The following is a 14768-nucleotide window of genomic DNA, read 5'->3' on the forward strand; positions in this document are numbered from 1 at the left end:
AGGCTTCAAACACCAGAGAAATGTAGGTATCACTTCAGGTCTTCTGGGAACCCCAGAACCTTCTAGCACCTCTTTTTGAATTTCATATTCACTGACATGCATAATATTCATTACAGCATACTGTTCACTAGAAACTGTATTCAAGTGTTATCTCTCCGCCTTGGGAACATGCTGCTCTGAGGTCCTAGATTAATTGTTTTTCTCTCTGAGGCCTCACTTAATGCCTGAGCTTGAGGATGAAAAGTGTTTTCCTTGATCTGGACCTTCAGCTTTCCCCTGCATGTCTGGCTTCTCTCTACTGACCTTCATTGCTTTCACCTCCTTGCCGGCTTTTTTCTGTGTCTCCATGACTCTGCAGACTGACCCATTTCTCTATCCCATGTGGCTTCTCTAAGTCACGTTAGCCGGTGTGTCATGGCTGATTTCTGCCCTCGGTCCAGAGCTTGATTAGGGTTTGGATTTTTAGGTGGCCAGGAAGTCTTTGGCTGCAGCCTATTTTCCCTTGCATCCTTGGAGCATTTGCACATCACCTTCTGGTAGACGTGGCTTCTCTTTTAAGTTTTTTTTTTTTCATGTTAACCCTCAAGCTTTTTATTTTTTAATGATTTTTGTTTTTTCCATCATAGTTGATTTACAGTGTTCTGTCAATTTTCTACTGTACAGCAAAGTGACCCAGTCCCACACACATATGTATACATTCTTTTTCTCACATTATCAGGCTCCGTCACAAGTGACTAGACATAGTTCCCAGTGCTACACAGCAGGATCTCATGGCTTATCCATTCCAAAGGCAATCGTTTGCATCTATTAACCCTAGGTTCCCAGTCCATCCCACTCCCTCCCTGTTCCCATTGGCAACCACTAGTCTGTTCTCCAAGTCCATGAGTTTCTTTTCTGTGGAAAGGTTCATTTGTGCTGTATGTTAGATTCCAGATATAAGTGATATCATATGGTATTTGTCTTTCTCTTTCTGACTTACTTCACTTAGTATTCTCTTTTAATTTTAAGCGTGGTGGTCTCCTTTGGGCCTGCCCCGTATGTGCCTTTCTTTTCTGAGGGACTGTGCTGTAAGGAACAAGAGCATTTGTAAACAAGGGATGCTGAGAGAAGCTGAGCGCAGTAGATGATCAGGCGTCTGGCTTAGAAGATCCCCTCTGCTTGCTTCTCTTATTACTCAGTTGGGCTGACCCATTTTTGTCCTTTATTAGTTTCATGCTACCTTACAGTAAAAACAGCACTGGTGATTTTTACTAAATGAGTTGAAGAATCTTTCCCTTATGTCACTCTGTTATATTCCAAAACTAATTTCTCTGGAAGTCCTGTTTTTAGCTTATGATTGGTATACTTTTGGTTTTCTCCTAAATTTGTGGTTGCAAAACAAATGTTGCTCACCTTCAGCATTCATGAATTAAAAGTGGAACCTTTTTAACATGTTCGTATTCCAGTCTGATTTTAAAATAGTTTAAAAAACAAGATGCTGTGAATGTCTTAATTGCAGTGCTGGCTAAGGGGAATCCGGGGGTTTGATAGCGGGTGTGTCTTAGTTCAGTTCTCTTTGTACCTAGTCTTTGTAGCTTTATTTGAGCGTGTGGGCTGGAACCACTTCTTGCTTCTTTTTTGATGTCTTAGGGTAAACTGAAGGCTTTCCTGGCGAGGTGGGAGAAGGGAGGGAGACCTTTATACTATCGGGGCTCCACCTACCCTCCACCCAAAGTGTGTTAGTGCTCCAGACATTGACAGAGTCATTAGCAGGGAACCTCAAGAGACAGCCTGGTCATTTTAATAGCAGAGAAGGCTGAAGCATCACAAAGGAGCAGTAGTTCGCTTGGGATCAGATTCAATGAATTAGTGGCTAAGTCTAGAACAGAGCCCGAGGTTCCTCATTTCCAGCCAGAGATCATTCTCTTTGGTTAGACTTCATCTCTGGGATTCATAGAAACTTTTGCCTGACTGTAAGAGCATGCCGCTAGCTTCCTTTGATGGGATTTGTAATGAGACTGCTTTGGTGCATTTAGCCGAAGTCAGCGCTGGCAGAGCAGTGACTTGAGGATTAGAATGGGCTGCTGTGCTTGCTGCTTTTCCAAGGGCTTCCTAGAATCTCTCAGGGTTGTTGCCTTAGCGTTTTCACCTTCTGTGTGTTATATTTCATGACCAGCACAGCAGGTCATGGTGACTAGGGCAGCCTGTCCAGAAACATGGTGACAGGTTCCTAATGTTTGCTTGTCTGACCAGCAGCTTCAGGAAGAGGAAAACCATTTGCAATTAATTGAGGTGGACAGGGTGCTTCTCGGCAACCCCCATGATTGCTACTCTTATTTACCAATTTTTGGGGGCAATATTTTAAGTAAAACCAACCCAAATGAAGATAGCCATCCTGAATTCTCTTGAAAACTTTTTTCCAATCCTGTATGTAAGGTTAGTCTTAACTTTCTCTTTTCCTACTTGTCTCTCTCTCTCATACACACACACACACACACACACACACACACACACACACACACACACCATTGTGTATGTGTGTGTGTAAGAACATGTTGAGTGAGCGGTGAGGATATATGTATAGAAAGAGAGAGAGCGCACGCGCGCACGCCCAAGCTATACCCCAGAGGAAACAAGTTATCGCTTAGCCATCATTTTTAAGGTAAATGATACTCTTAGAGCTGTCTATGCATACATTAGGTTAAGTAAGAACTTCAACAGTGAAAGTTTCTCTGCCTAAAAAAGTGTCCGTAGCAAGGTTATTGAGTTTTGGATGGCAGAATACACTGTGTTCATGGGCACCTCAGAGTCAAAAATACTGTGTACCCTGTTGTTTCTAACTTGAAGAATCACCTGGATTAAGGAGTTCCCGCTGTGGTGCAGTGGGATCAGCAGCGTCCTGGGAGTGCAGATTTGATCCCCGGCCTGGCAAAGTGGATTAAGGATCAGGCATTACCACAGCTACTGTGGCTCATATCTGATACCTGGCTCGGGAACTTCATATTGCTGCAGGGCAGCCAAAAAAAAAAAAGGAATCAGCTGGATTTTGTAGTTGGTTTTGATGTTACGTATATTATATGGAGAGAGGTATTTGGGCAGGCAGAATGTCTTGTTAAAAAATAAGAATTTCCAGCCTTTTATTAGTTTCTTGTATTTTCATAGCCTTTTCTTGTTGCCATTTAACTTTTCCAGAGGAACTTCTTAATAATTTTGCCCAGCAAATAGGAGCCTGGAGGTTCTGCCTGTATTTTCTCTCCAGCACTAGGAATGACTATGTAATGATGTACAGTTTAACAGTTTTTGAGGTAAGTTGTCAGATAATTTTCTACTATTGTGAAGATTTTGCATTTTGAGGTCACATCGCCATGTTACTGGCACTAGACTTTAGTTTTGATGTGTACATGGCTGGGAAATGGTGGTAATTTGGTTTGGGGACTTCTTCCCACCTACTGCCTTTATCAAGATGTCCAGGTTTCCAGGGTACCTTTCCATCTTGGACACTGAAAGGTAAGGTGGGGCGAGGTAGGGAAGACTTTGTGGTGACATAAAACGTTTCCTTCCATGTTATCAATAAAACAGAAAGATAATTAAAGGAAAACAGTTTGGGAAGCGGGATGATAGCCATCATACCATCGTCCCAACCACAGAAATTTTCATTTATATCAACTCTCTTCCAACCTTTGTCTTCCAGTGCACACTTTAAAAAATATGTTGTTCAATTTTATTATTTTGTTCAGTTTTTTGTTCCAATTTTTACGAAAGTATAGTTGATTTAGAATGTTGTGCCAATTGCACACTTACAAAAAAACTAATTATAAGCATATCATTCATGCCATTTTGCATTCTTTTTCCCCCTCATTTATCTTTATACTGTATTCCTATAAGTGGCTGTATCATTATTCACCAAGCCATTCTCCTATTTTTGGACATAAAAGTTGTTTCTGTCATTTTTTTAAGTTTTTTATTTTTTGTCTTTTTAGGGCCACATCCACAGCATATGGAGGTTCCCAGGCTAGGGGTCTAATCGGAGCTGTTGCTGTCTGCCTACACCACAGCCACAGCAATGCCAGAGCCATGTTTGCAGCCTACACCACAGCTCATGGCAGCACCAGATCCTTAACCCACTGAGTGAGACCAAGGATCGAACCCGCAACCTCGTGGTTCCTAGTCGGATTCGTTTCCGCTGCGCCAAGACAGGAACTGCTGTTTCTGTCATTATTTTTTGGTAGAGACCGTGATGTGATAGGAAGTTTTTGCACCTATACCTTTTTGTTTTTTGTTAAATTATGTAGTCAATCTTCCTAGGAATGGGATTTGAATATTTATTGTATCATAGGATTTGAATATTTTATTACTCTTATGGTCAAGTTATTCCAAACCTGTGTTTATAAAGCAGAGCTTCTTTCTTTCTTTTTTTTTTTTTTTAGGGCTGCACCCGAGGCATGTGGAGGTTCCCAGGCGAGGGGTCTAATGGGAGCTGTAGCTGCCAGCCTGTGCCACAGCCACAGCAACACCAGATCTGAGCCTCGTCTGCGACCTACACCACAGCTCACGGCAATGCCGGATCCCTAACCCACTGAGCGAGGCCAGGGATCGAACCCATGTCCTCATGGTTCCTAGTCGGATTTGTTTCCACTGCGCCACAATGGGAACTCCAAAGCAGAGTTTCTTGATGAGGGATATAGCTACTGTTGGATGAGAACCAGTTTGTTTTGTGTATAGATTGTTAACTTAAAAGGTGTATTCTTGTTTTTCAGAATCTGATCAATAAAATGTGGCTTGGGGTCCCATCTCAGGATAAGATGGAAATCCGTAGCTGCCTGCCCAAACTCCTCTTGGCTCACCACAAAACCTTACCTTACTTCATCCGGAACAAGCTCTGCAAAGTGATTGTTGACATTGGCCGTCAAGATTGGCCTATGTTCTACCATGACTTTTTTACTAACATTTTACAGGTAGGAAGATACCTATAGAAACTTTATCTTGTAAATAGTTTGTTTGTAGAAGTGATTATTTTCTTGTCTTGAGGAATTTTTTTTTTTTTTTTTGTCTTTTGTCTTTTGTCATTTTAGGGCTGCACTTGGGCATATGGAGGTTTCCAGGCTAGGGGTCTAATCTGAGCTGTTGTTGCTGGCCCAAGCCAGAGCCATAGCAATGCCAGATCTGAGCCGCATCTGCAACCTACGCCACAACTCACAGAACTCACGGCAATTCGGAATCCTTAACCCACTGAGAGAGGCCAGGGATCGAACCTGTAACTTCATGGTTCCTCGTCGGATTCGTTTCTGCTGTGCCATGACGGGAACTCCAAGATGAGGAATTTGGAGCTGCAGGGGTGGGGTCGTGGGGTAGATGATCTCATTCACCTAACTTTGTATTCTTGACACATGTTGGACCTCTCCGCAGTGGAGAAAGCGGCTGGGGGTGGGGGACCTAGCTGCTTTTAACCTGTTGGGAAGTTTTGCCCAGCAAATACTTGAAAGCCTGTTAGGTGCCAGGTATTGGGTGCAAGGATGAAGCCTTCAGACGTTAGAGTCTAGTGAGAAGATAGTGATGCAAATAATAATTACCCGACAATATGTTCATGACCGTAGGGAGTATTGTGCTGAGCACAGCGTTTCGACTGAAGAGCTGGGGCGTTTTCAGTGGTGATGGTGATGTGAGGTAGTCAAGTGAGAGGCTAGGCTGAGGGGCGAGGCCAGAGCAGGAAGGGCCTTGCTCTTGCAGGGGGTGTCACTGTTTAATTCATAGTGTAGTGTTTCCTTGGGAACTGTCGAAAAGTTTGGAAAAGGGGGACAGTGTGGCCACATTTTGATGCTGGTATAACAGCACTAGCAACAGTGTGGAGTCAGGATTTCAGAGGGGTGAGGATGGAGTGAAGGAGGCCAGGTAGGCTGCTGCTGGAGAAGTCTGGGTGAGCCCGGGGACCTGAGCCCAAGCAGGGGCCTGCCTGGTGGATGGTGTCGAGCACGGAGGAGGCGGAGTCAAGAGGCTCTGAGCAGGAGCTAGCATGTAGGGCTGAGGGGAGGAGTAAGCCAGACTGCGTTCCAAGTTCCTGGCTCACAGGGCAGGAATGAAGGAGGAGGAAATGGGTTTGGGTAGACGACGGTGAATTCAGTTTGGCAGAAGATGCAGTTAAGATTTGTGTGTTCCTTCTGTGCATGTCTCGTGAGACATGAGGGCGTGTGGATCTGGGGTCAGGATTGGGAAGTCATCTGGGAATAGCCAAAAAGCCAAGAGGAAGATGCTTTTGTTTCTTTGAATCCTGTGATAAAGTTGGAAATGTTATTATATTATTGAGGAAGTCTTGGGCATGTAGGAAATGGGTATAATGAACAGAATATAGAAACAAAATTCTTTGAAAATTGGTTATTGTCTCAGGGACTGTAGGTTCAGAATCTTTCAGAGCAGTCAATCCCATTTTCTCATGTTCTGCTTGCTCTCCCTATAGCATCCGTGTTGCTTCTCTCGTTATTACCTCTCAAAGCAGCACAAAAATTCTTCATTTACGATTATTTCATTTTCTGTAGTGATTCATTTAATTGCTATTGTAATTGATTGATTGTAGTTGATATTGTGATGGATCAAATCTCATCGATTTATTGAATTGATATTGTGAAGGAGATTTATGCATTTATCCCCTAAACCATGTTGAAGTCTAGCCATGTACTAAGCACATGCGGGGGTGTAGCAATGAGCAAATGACCCGCCTTCCTGGAGTTTATAATCCCTGGACGGAGGCATCAGTAAGCAATAAGCAAATAAATTTTTGCAAGTAGTTTAAATGGTATTGTGAGAAAACGGAATCTGGGGTGAGGAAGAGGAAAATACCAGGGGTGTTATTTAGACGGGATGGCCATGGAAGCCTTTTCCCAGAGGCAGAGCCATGTGAGTGGAAACCTGAGCGGAAGGGATGGAGTGAGCCGGGTGGGCAGCCGGGGGAGCCTTTGTCGGCGGAGAGAATAGCAGTGCAGAGAACCTGAGGAGAGGCCAGGGGCCTTGCGGGTGTCTTCCGACACGGTTGCCTTCACTCCACGTTGCAAAGCAGTTGTGGTAATAACTCTCCGTGGCTCTGAAGGCGGGAGCCAGGACGTCCATGGAGATGGACGGGACCAGGAAGGTGAGGGTCTGAGGGGGTTCCTTCTTGGGCCGGTCAGTGGCTTGTCTCGCGAGAAGCAGCAGTGGCCCCGCGGGGGAGCATGTCCTTCCTGGTCTGCTCATTAAGTATAATTAAATGAGGATAGATGAGAATTCGGGGGAGCATTTTTAGGTGAGGTGCTCCTGGAGGCTCAGCGGGGAGAGTTGTCCTCCTTTCTCCCCCACCTCCAGCTCTGCACCGTCCAGAAATGACTCCTTTCAGCTCGTGCAGCCTTCGTGACTGAAACACCTCGCAGTGGAAGAGGCACTGGACCCGGAGGCAGTGGGTTTGGGGTCTGCGTCCATTTTTGTCACAGATCACCTTTCTTTTCTTTTCTTTTCTTTCTTTTATTTTATTTTATTTTATTTTTTTGTCTTTTTGCCATTTCTTGGGCCACTCCTGCAGCATATGGAGGTTCCCAGGCTAGGGGTTGAATCGGAGCTATAGCTGCTGGCCTACGCCAAGGCCACAGCAACGCGGGATCCGAGCCACGTCTGCGACCTACACCACAGCTCAGGGCAATGCCAGATCCTTAACCCAGTGAGCAAGACCAGGGATTGAACCCAAAACCTCATGGTTCCTTTTTTTTTTTTTTTTTTTTTTGTCTTTTTTGTTGTTGCTATTTCTTGTGCCGCTCCCACGGCATATGGAGGTTCCCAGGCTAGGGGTTGAATTGGAGTTGCAGCCACCGGCCTACGCCAGAGCCACAGCAACGCGGGATCCGAGCCGCGTCTGCAACCTACACCACAGCTCACGGCAACGCCGGTTCGTTAACCCACTGAGCAAGGCCAGGGACCGAACCCGCAACCTCATGGTTCCTAGTCGGATTCGTTAACCACTGAGCCACGATGGGAACTTCCGATCACCTGGATTTTAGCAACTCCTGCCGCTTATGTGAGCCTCCTCCTTTCTTTGTAAAATGAGAGTATTGGACTAAGTAATCTTTATAATTCTTTCCAGTTGTATCACTCTCTGCTTCTTAGTCACGCATGAGAACCAGAGACATGAAAGCCATGCCAAGAACATGCTCAATCACTGACATTTCTGATAATGATAATAAAGTAAATTTTTTCTTCAGGTATTGGTAAACAGGATCAAACTGGTTCTGAAATCAGTTTCGCTATCATATGATCTTTTGATTAAACCATCTGAAAGCTTTTTTGGCTTCCTTCCACTAAAGGAGGGCCTTTAAGATATATTTCCCATATTATAGGATTTTTTTTTTTTTTTTTAATTTCTGGAGAGCACAGAAGCATTTCACATATACAGGAAAGTATTGCCCCATGGAATATTTGCAATATGAGTCATTCCCACCTGAGAGAGTAAGGATGAGGTCTTGGGTGAAAATAGAGACAAAAGTGGAGGAGAAAGAAAGAAGTGAAAGGGGAGAAGTCAGGAAAATCTTTAGGGATAATCCCCAAAAGGGGTCGGAGTGAAAGGAGGTGCTTAGGAAGTTCTGCTTTATCATGTAAAGAGAAATGGTTGGAGAAGGGAGTTCTCGTTTCCCCTCTGCTGCCTTATCTGAGTTGAAGTTGGTGTTAGAAAGAGCCCATGCTTGTGGAAAATGAAGGGAAAGCTTCTGGAGGATGTACTTGAAGTTTTAAAATTCAAGAGAACAGATTTAATAGCGTTTGGAACACACCATTACTTGTGGATGGTTTTATGCAATGCTCCTTGAGGACAGCTGGATTCCTCCTAGGTCCCCGTTAATTGAGTACTGTTCTTTGGGGATGCGTGGTTCCTTGGTCTGCCGTGTGGAGGGTTGTTTTCAAGGGCCCAGAAGTGCCCTGTGTGTTTTTTGAAGTGGAGAAGAGCCTTTCTGTCTGGGCGCACTCCTGGGTGTCCTCCTCTTCCCTAAGGGTCACATCTTATAGATTGAGTACATTAAAAAAACTTAACTCTTTTATCAAGGAATGAACTCCATTTAAAGTTAAATTATGATTACAGAAAATGGTCAGGTGCTTTTGTTTGCTCTTTTATAGATCGTAGCATATAACCCAACAGAATTTTAATCGAACCGTGATTACTTTTACCATTTCTGGAAACTAAAAAAATAAATGCTTGGAATTTTGTGAAAATGATTAGAAAGATGTAAGTAGTGTTATGCTCTTGAAAGTGGACCTTTTTTTCTGTCTCTTATTTAAGGAAACTTTCCTGTGGTATAGTGGATATTGCAGGTTAATTTGCTATGTAGGTATTTGCAACGTCATAACTATCATAGTTGAGTGATGTGTATGCGTGTTTCTGCTCTGCTGCATGTTTAATCTTGAACTTGGGTGAAGCATGCAAAGCTTCGAACTGTGAAGTTGTTTTAACACCTGAATGTTGGAAAGATATCACAAATTGGTTTACACATATCTTAATCACGAATATATTAACCTGGGCAGAGTAACCAAGGCTCTGTTGGGAGTAGGGACATGTATAAAAATTATCATGTTAGGTGAAAAAGAGCATTGTTTTCTTGTTTTTAAGTTCGTGGTATTAGAATTTTGTCTTTAAAATAAGATGAGAATCAGAGTTTGTGTCGTGGTTCAGTGGAAATGAATCCAAATAGGAACCATGAGGTTGTGGATTCAATCCCTGGCCTCGATCTGTGGGTTAAGGATCTGGCGTTGCCATGAGCTGTGGTATAGGTCGCAGACTCGGCTTGGATCTGGCATTGCTGTGGTGCAGGCCGGCAGCTGCAGCTCCAATTCCACCCCTGGCTTGGGAACCTCCATATGCTGTGGGTGTGGCCCTAAAAAGCAAAAAAAAAAAAAAAAAAAAAAAAAAAGAGAGAGAGAGAATATATTTTGAATAGTTAAAAAAGGTACTTAAGTGTACCCTGTCATTTTTCTAAAGAGTTGACTTTATGTAGCCTGTTCATATAAGATTAAACACATAGAGGTACAGTTGATACTGCGTTTCCATGGGATTTGCATCCTTGGCTATGAGGGCTGACTGCACTACACCATTGAATGTAAGGGACTTGAACGTCCTTGGATTTGGGGGTCCCCTGCCCCACCGTGGATACTGAGGGACGACTGTTCTTCACAGGTTTACCTTTAGTCACTCTTCCTTGTATCCTAATTAGCCAAACACTCTGCTCAGAACTTGTCTTTTCTTGGCAGTTGATCCAGTCCCCTGTGACAACTCCCCTTGGGCTGATTATGTTGAAGACAACTTCAGAAGAGCTGGCTTGTCCCCGTGAGGATCTCAGCGTGGCTCGGAAGGAGGAGTTGCGGAAGCTGCTGCTGGACCAGGTGCAGACTGTGCTTGGCCTACTGACAGGTGAGCAGTTGGGGTGGCACCAAAAGGCAGGCTGCCTGCAGATGCCCAGAACCCAGGCCTTGGCACTGAGACATTTTGAGCAGCTGTTTTAGCTGTTACTGAGACCAAGCATAAAAATAGAAAGAAAGTGGTGCCATATTTCCAGCAACTAGCCCAGTGCCTGGCACGCAGTAGGACCTCAAAAAATGTGATTTATTTTCCTTTTAAAATCTTTTATTTGGTCCTCACTATGGCTGCGATTAATGAGGTATGGACCAGGTCATAGGAATGTGATTGAAATTCTGACTGCTGCATTGCAAAGTGGATGGCAAGCAGCATGTATTTAAGGTGGCTTGAATTTAAGATCAGGAGAAAGGGGAGGAAGAAGATGTGAACATTTCAGATGCTGAGTAGGGAAGTGAGACAAGGTGTGGAGCCGGCTTGTAGTCGTATGCAGCATTTGCTCCGTCATCTTGTCTGTTGTATTAGAGCCTCGTGACCAGGAGTGAGGGGTAAGAATAAGCATAAAGCAAACTGCAGAGTGAGACAGAAAGGTGGGGAGAGGGTGGAGCCCCTGCACGGAGAGCGGGCTGTGCCTGCTGAGCTGCCCGTGTAGCTGCTGGTTCTGAGGAGCAGGGCAGCGCTAGGCCATGAGGCTGAGCCATGCTGTTGGAAGAAATGTAGGGAAAAGAAGTATTATATCTCTGGCTTTTTCTATACAGGCTTCTTGGATGTCTGGGAACTTTTTTTTTTTCTTTTTTTTTGGCGTGTATTTACAGAAGTGCTTGGCATGTAGTAAGCACTTAAAATTGGTTGTAAGAGTGCTTGATTAAAGGTAACCTTGTCATTTGCACCCCCATCCTTCCCCAAATGCTTCGGGGGAAACCCAGACCTCAGAGCATTTATTCATTCAGCGCATATGTATTGACATCCACAACCAGGTGTTAAATTTCTAGAGTTAGGGACCATGTCTGATATCTCTTGGTGTTAAAATATTTTTAATTGTGACATGATTTTTTTTTTTTTTTTTTTTTTTTGGTCTTTTGTCTTTTTAGGGCTATACCTGCGGCGTATGGAGGTTCCCAGGCTAGGGGTTGAATGGGAGCTGCAGCCTCCAGCTTACACCACAGCTCATAGCAATGCTGAGATCCTTACCCCACTGAGTGAGACTGGGGCTGAACCCATTTCCTCGTGGATACTAGTCTGGCTCATTAACCACTGAGCCACGATGGGAACTCCTAAATACTGATGTTTGTTTGATCAGAGGTATCAACACATCGTTTTTCTGAATCTGATTTTCATATGTTGGGTTTTATTTCTCTCTTAAACTCAGTTTTTCCGTTCTTGGTAGGTATCTTGGAGACTGTCTGGGACAAACACAGCGTGACTGCCGCCACCCCACCACCATCCCCGACCTCAGGAGAAAGTGGTATGGTCTGCACACACTTGTGTTCCTCTTTTTAAATGCAATCGAGGGTCTCAGCAGGGTAGCAATTGCTTATCTATGCCAGATACAGATGCAGATTCTTCCTTAATCTATTTTTGGCCTCTCTGCCCCTTGTCTTCTGAGTAGCTTTCTTAGTTCCTTGTGAGTTACTTGTGTTTCTAATATTATATTTTGAACAGCATAGTTCAACATAGTTTGTTTCTTCCTTGCCCATCAGGAAGATGACGCCTTTGATCTTCCGTCATCTACTCCCGTCCCCTTCAGCTTCTGACTGCTGTCCCCCCCCCCCCCCGGTGTGGTTTTTCCTTTTTCTCAAATTTGTGGCTATATGACTCATGCTGAGGTCGATAGGAGCTTGTGGGCATGATGGGTCTGCTTTGCAGTTAGGCAGGGGTCAGGCCACAGGTGGCAGCCCGAAGGGGGTGGGGACCTGGGAGCGTGGAGTGGTTTCTCGCCCACGGGCTCAGGGAAAAGTCATGTTGGCCTAGACAGATGGGAGACCAGTGTGCAGTCATCAGCGATGGCTTACAGCCCTTGAGATGCATTTGATAAAGCGTGGGCATACTTAGAGTGGCCATTAAATAGTTTACTGGGGGCTGATTGCTGTCCACAGTTGTATTAATATCTGTTTCAGAAGTCAGAGTGCAGTTCACCTAAACATGGCTCCTTTCAAGGATGGATGGAAAGAGGAAATTGTGTCTGAGCAGGAACTTTTAGTTTCTAAATGGCTTCTGTTTACACTAAGTGAACACAAATGCTTTTCAAGTAGAGTACATCCTGTGAAACGGCCCTTCTTCCTCTACTGTAAAGGTTGATGTGGCTAATGAGAAGTATTTCCACACCTTTCTCTTTTACCTTAAGGAAATAGGCTGTTGAAATCAGACCTCTCTGAGCCCAGACTGTTCCATGTTGCCTGTTGTTAATATGTGGAAGTTGAAATTCTTGCAGTTACTGAAGTTTTGAGGACGCTTATAGTTTCCTAACTGACTCCAATTCTGTTTGTCATACTTAGATTAAAAACTGTTAGTCATTGGTCATAGTTCTTAGATTAAAAACTGTTACAGAGTTCTAGAATATATTAAAAGCCTACAGAAAATTGAATTTTATTTGTCCTTAGTGGTAACCCTTCATTTTAATTTTTTTTTTTTACTGATTTTTATTTATTTATTTATGTTTGCTTTTTAGGGCCACACCCAGGGCATGTGGAAGTTCCTGGGCTAGGGGCTGAAAGGGAGCTACAGCTCTCAGCCTATGCCGCAGTCACAGCAATGTGGGCCCCCAGCCATGTCTGCCACTTACACCATAGCTCCTGGGTCCCTGACCCCACTGAGTGAGGCCAGGGATCGAACCCACATCCTTATGGGTACTCGTAGGATTTGCTTCCACTGCGCCACAACAGTAACTCCAACCCTTCATTTTTAAGGTGGGTATTTGGAGTTCCTGTTGTGGCTCAGTGGAAACGAATCCGACTAGTATCCATGAGGATGTGGGTTTGATCCCTGGCCTTGCTCAGTGGGTTAAGGATCCATTGTTGTCGTGAGCTGTGGTATAGGTCACAGACGAGGCTTGGATCTGGCATTGCTGTGGCTGTGGTGTAGGCCGGCAGCTATAGCTCCGATTCGACCCCTAGCTTGGGAATCTCCAAATGCTGTGGGTGTGGCCCTAAAAAGCAAAAAAAAAAAAAAAAAAAAAAATTTCTTTTGTTTGAAGTCTTGATTTTTTTTTTTTTTTTGGGTCTTTTTGTTTTTTTGTCTTTTCTAGGGCCACACCTGTGGCATATGGAGGTTCCTAGGCTAGGGGTCTGATCGGAGCTGCAGCCCTGGCCTACACCACAGCCACAGCAATGCGAGATACAAGCCGCGTCTGCAACCTACACCACAGCTCACGGCAACGCCGGATCCTTAACCCACTGAGCAAGGCCAGGGATTGAACCCGCAACCTCATGGTTCCTAGTCAGATTTCGTTAACCACGACGGGAACTCCGAAGTCTTGATTTTTAATATCAAGAAAAAGCAAAATAAATTGAGACCAGGGGGTGGACTAGGGAGTTAAGTAATCTTTTAAGCTGGTGTTCTTAAGAGGTATACTTCCTCTTTTTTTTTTTTTTTTTTTTAAAGAGAAGTGCATGTTCATTCGTTACCTTTTTTTCCTCTTTATGACAGTTGCAAGTGAAGTCATCAGCTCTTGCTCCACTGGTTTGGGCAATGCTGATGATTTAATCAACATTTATTTGCTTACTAAACTGCCTTGGTGTCCTTAAGACACCAAGTTAAGCAGTCAAATTTCTAGAAAATTCTTTCGCTTTCTTGACTGTGAGTTCAGTTTTATGGAGAAAATTCATTCTGAGGAATCTTAGGGCCCAGAGAGTAAGCCAGAGAATTCCTAAACACAGCCCCGCGGCAGCCCCTGCCAGTCTCTCACTGGCCTGCCCAGCTGCCCCTCAGGCTTGGCCCTGTGGGCTTTTGGTCTCTTTTCTCATATACTTTTTTGTAATGTCATGTTCTGTCTGCTCACTTGCAAAGAATAAAATCCCTGCAACAGCTGCTCTCACAGTCTGGATGTAGAACAAGGTTTGACAGGTGTGTGTAGTTTACATCTCAGAATAGTTCCCCGAATTGTTGCCTCATCTCTGAAACTCACCTCAGTAGATCCGAGTCCTGTGAAGCCGGTGATGGTTTACTTTCCTCATCTACTCATTTACAAATAAGGAAATTGGGGTTCCTGGCCGGGGTGGGGGTGGGCGGGTAATGTGCCCCGAGGTCACATCTCCAGGAAGGGGTGGGACAGGGACGTGGACACTCTGTCCTCACCTGGCTGTCTCAGTCACTCTCAGAGAGCGGCTCCCTCCTGAGCAGCGAGGGAGCCGAGGAGGTGGGGATGCGCCCTCTGCGGAGGCTGCGGCTGCCTTGCGCACCCTTGCAGCCTCAGCCTCTCTTGTCCTCACTGCTCTTTGCT

At 44.5% G+C, this 14768-nt stretch overlaps 1 protein-coding gene across 11 annotated transcripts in view; it reads left to right on the forward strand.

Annotated features, from left to right (window-relative positions):
• The window catches only part of XPO6 (exportin 6), a 149424-nt gene that overhangs the window by 77269 nt on the left and 57387 nt on the right, over positions 1–14768 (forward strand). For 10 of the 11 annotated variants that reach the window (XR_014840390.1, XM_085017020.1, XM_085017014.1 and 7 more), the window contains 4 exons: positions 3172–3284; positions 4737–4934; positions 10228–10387; positions 11718–11795. Coding sequence is in view for 7 of the 11 variants with exons in the window: in XM_085017020.1 (XP_084873146.1) it covers positions 3172–3284; positions 4737–4934; positions 10228–10387; positions 11718–11795 (549 nt within the window). In the remaining 4 variants the exon portion in view is untranslated. Of the gene's footprint in view, positions 1–3171; positions 3285–4736; positions 4935–10227; positions 10388–11717; positions 11796–14768 lie in introns of those variants that run through there. The other variant, XM_085017023.1, reaches the window with a different exon arrangement.

Source organism: Sus scrofa, chromosome 3, assembly GCF_054392235.1.
Source record: "Sus scrofa isolate SSC_HxYL_T2T_F1_AM1 chromosome 3, Sscrofa_HxYL_maternal_Yorkshire_Landrace_v2.0, whole genome shotgun sequence".
Classification (NCBI taxonomy): Eukaryota; Metazoa; Chordata; class Mammalia; order Artiodactyla; family Suidae; genus Sus; species Sus scrofa.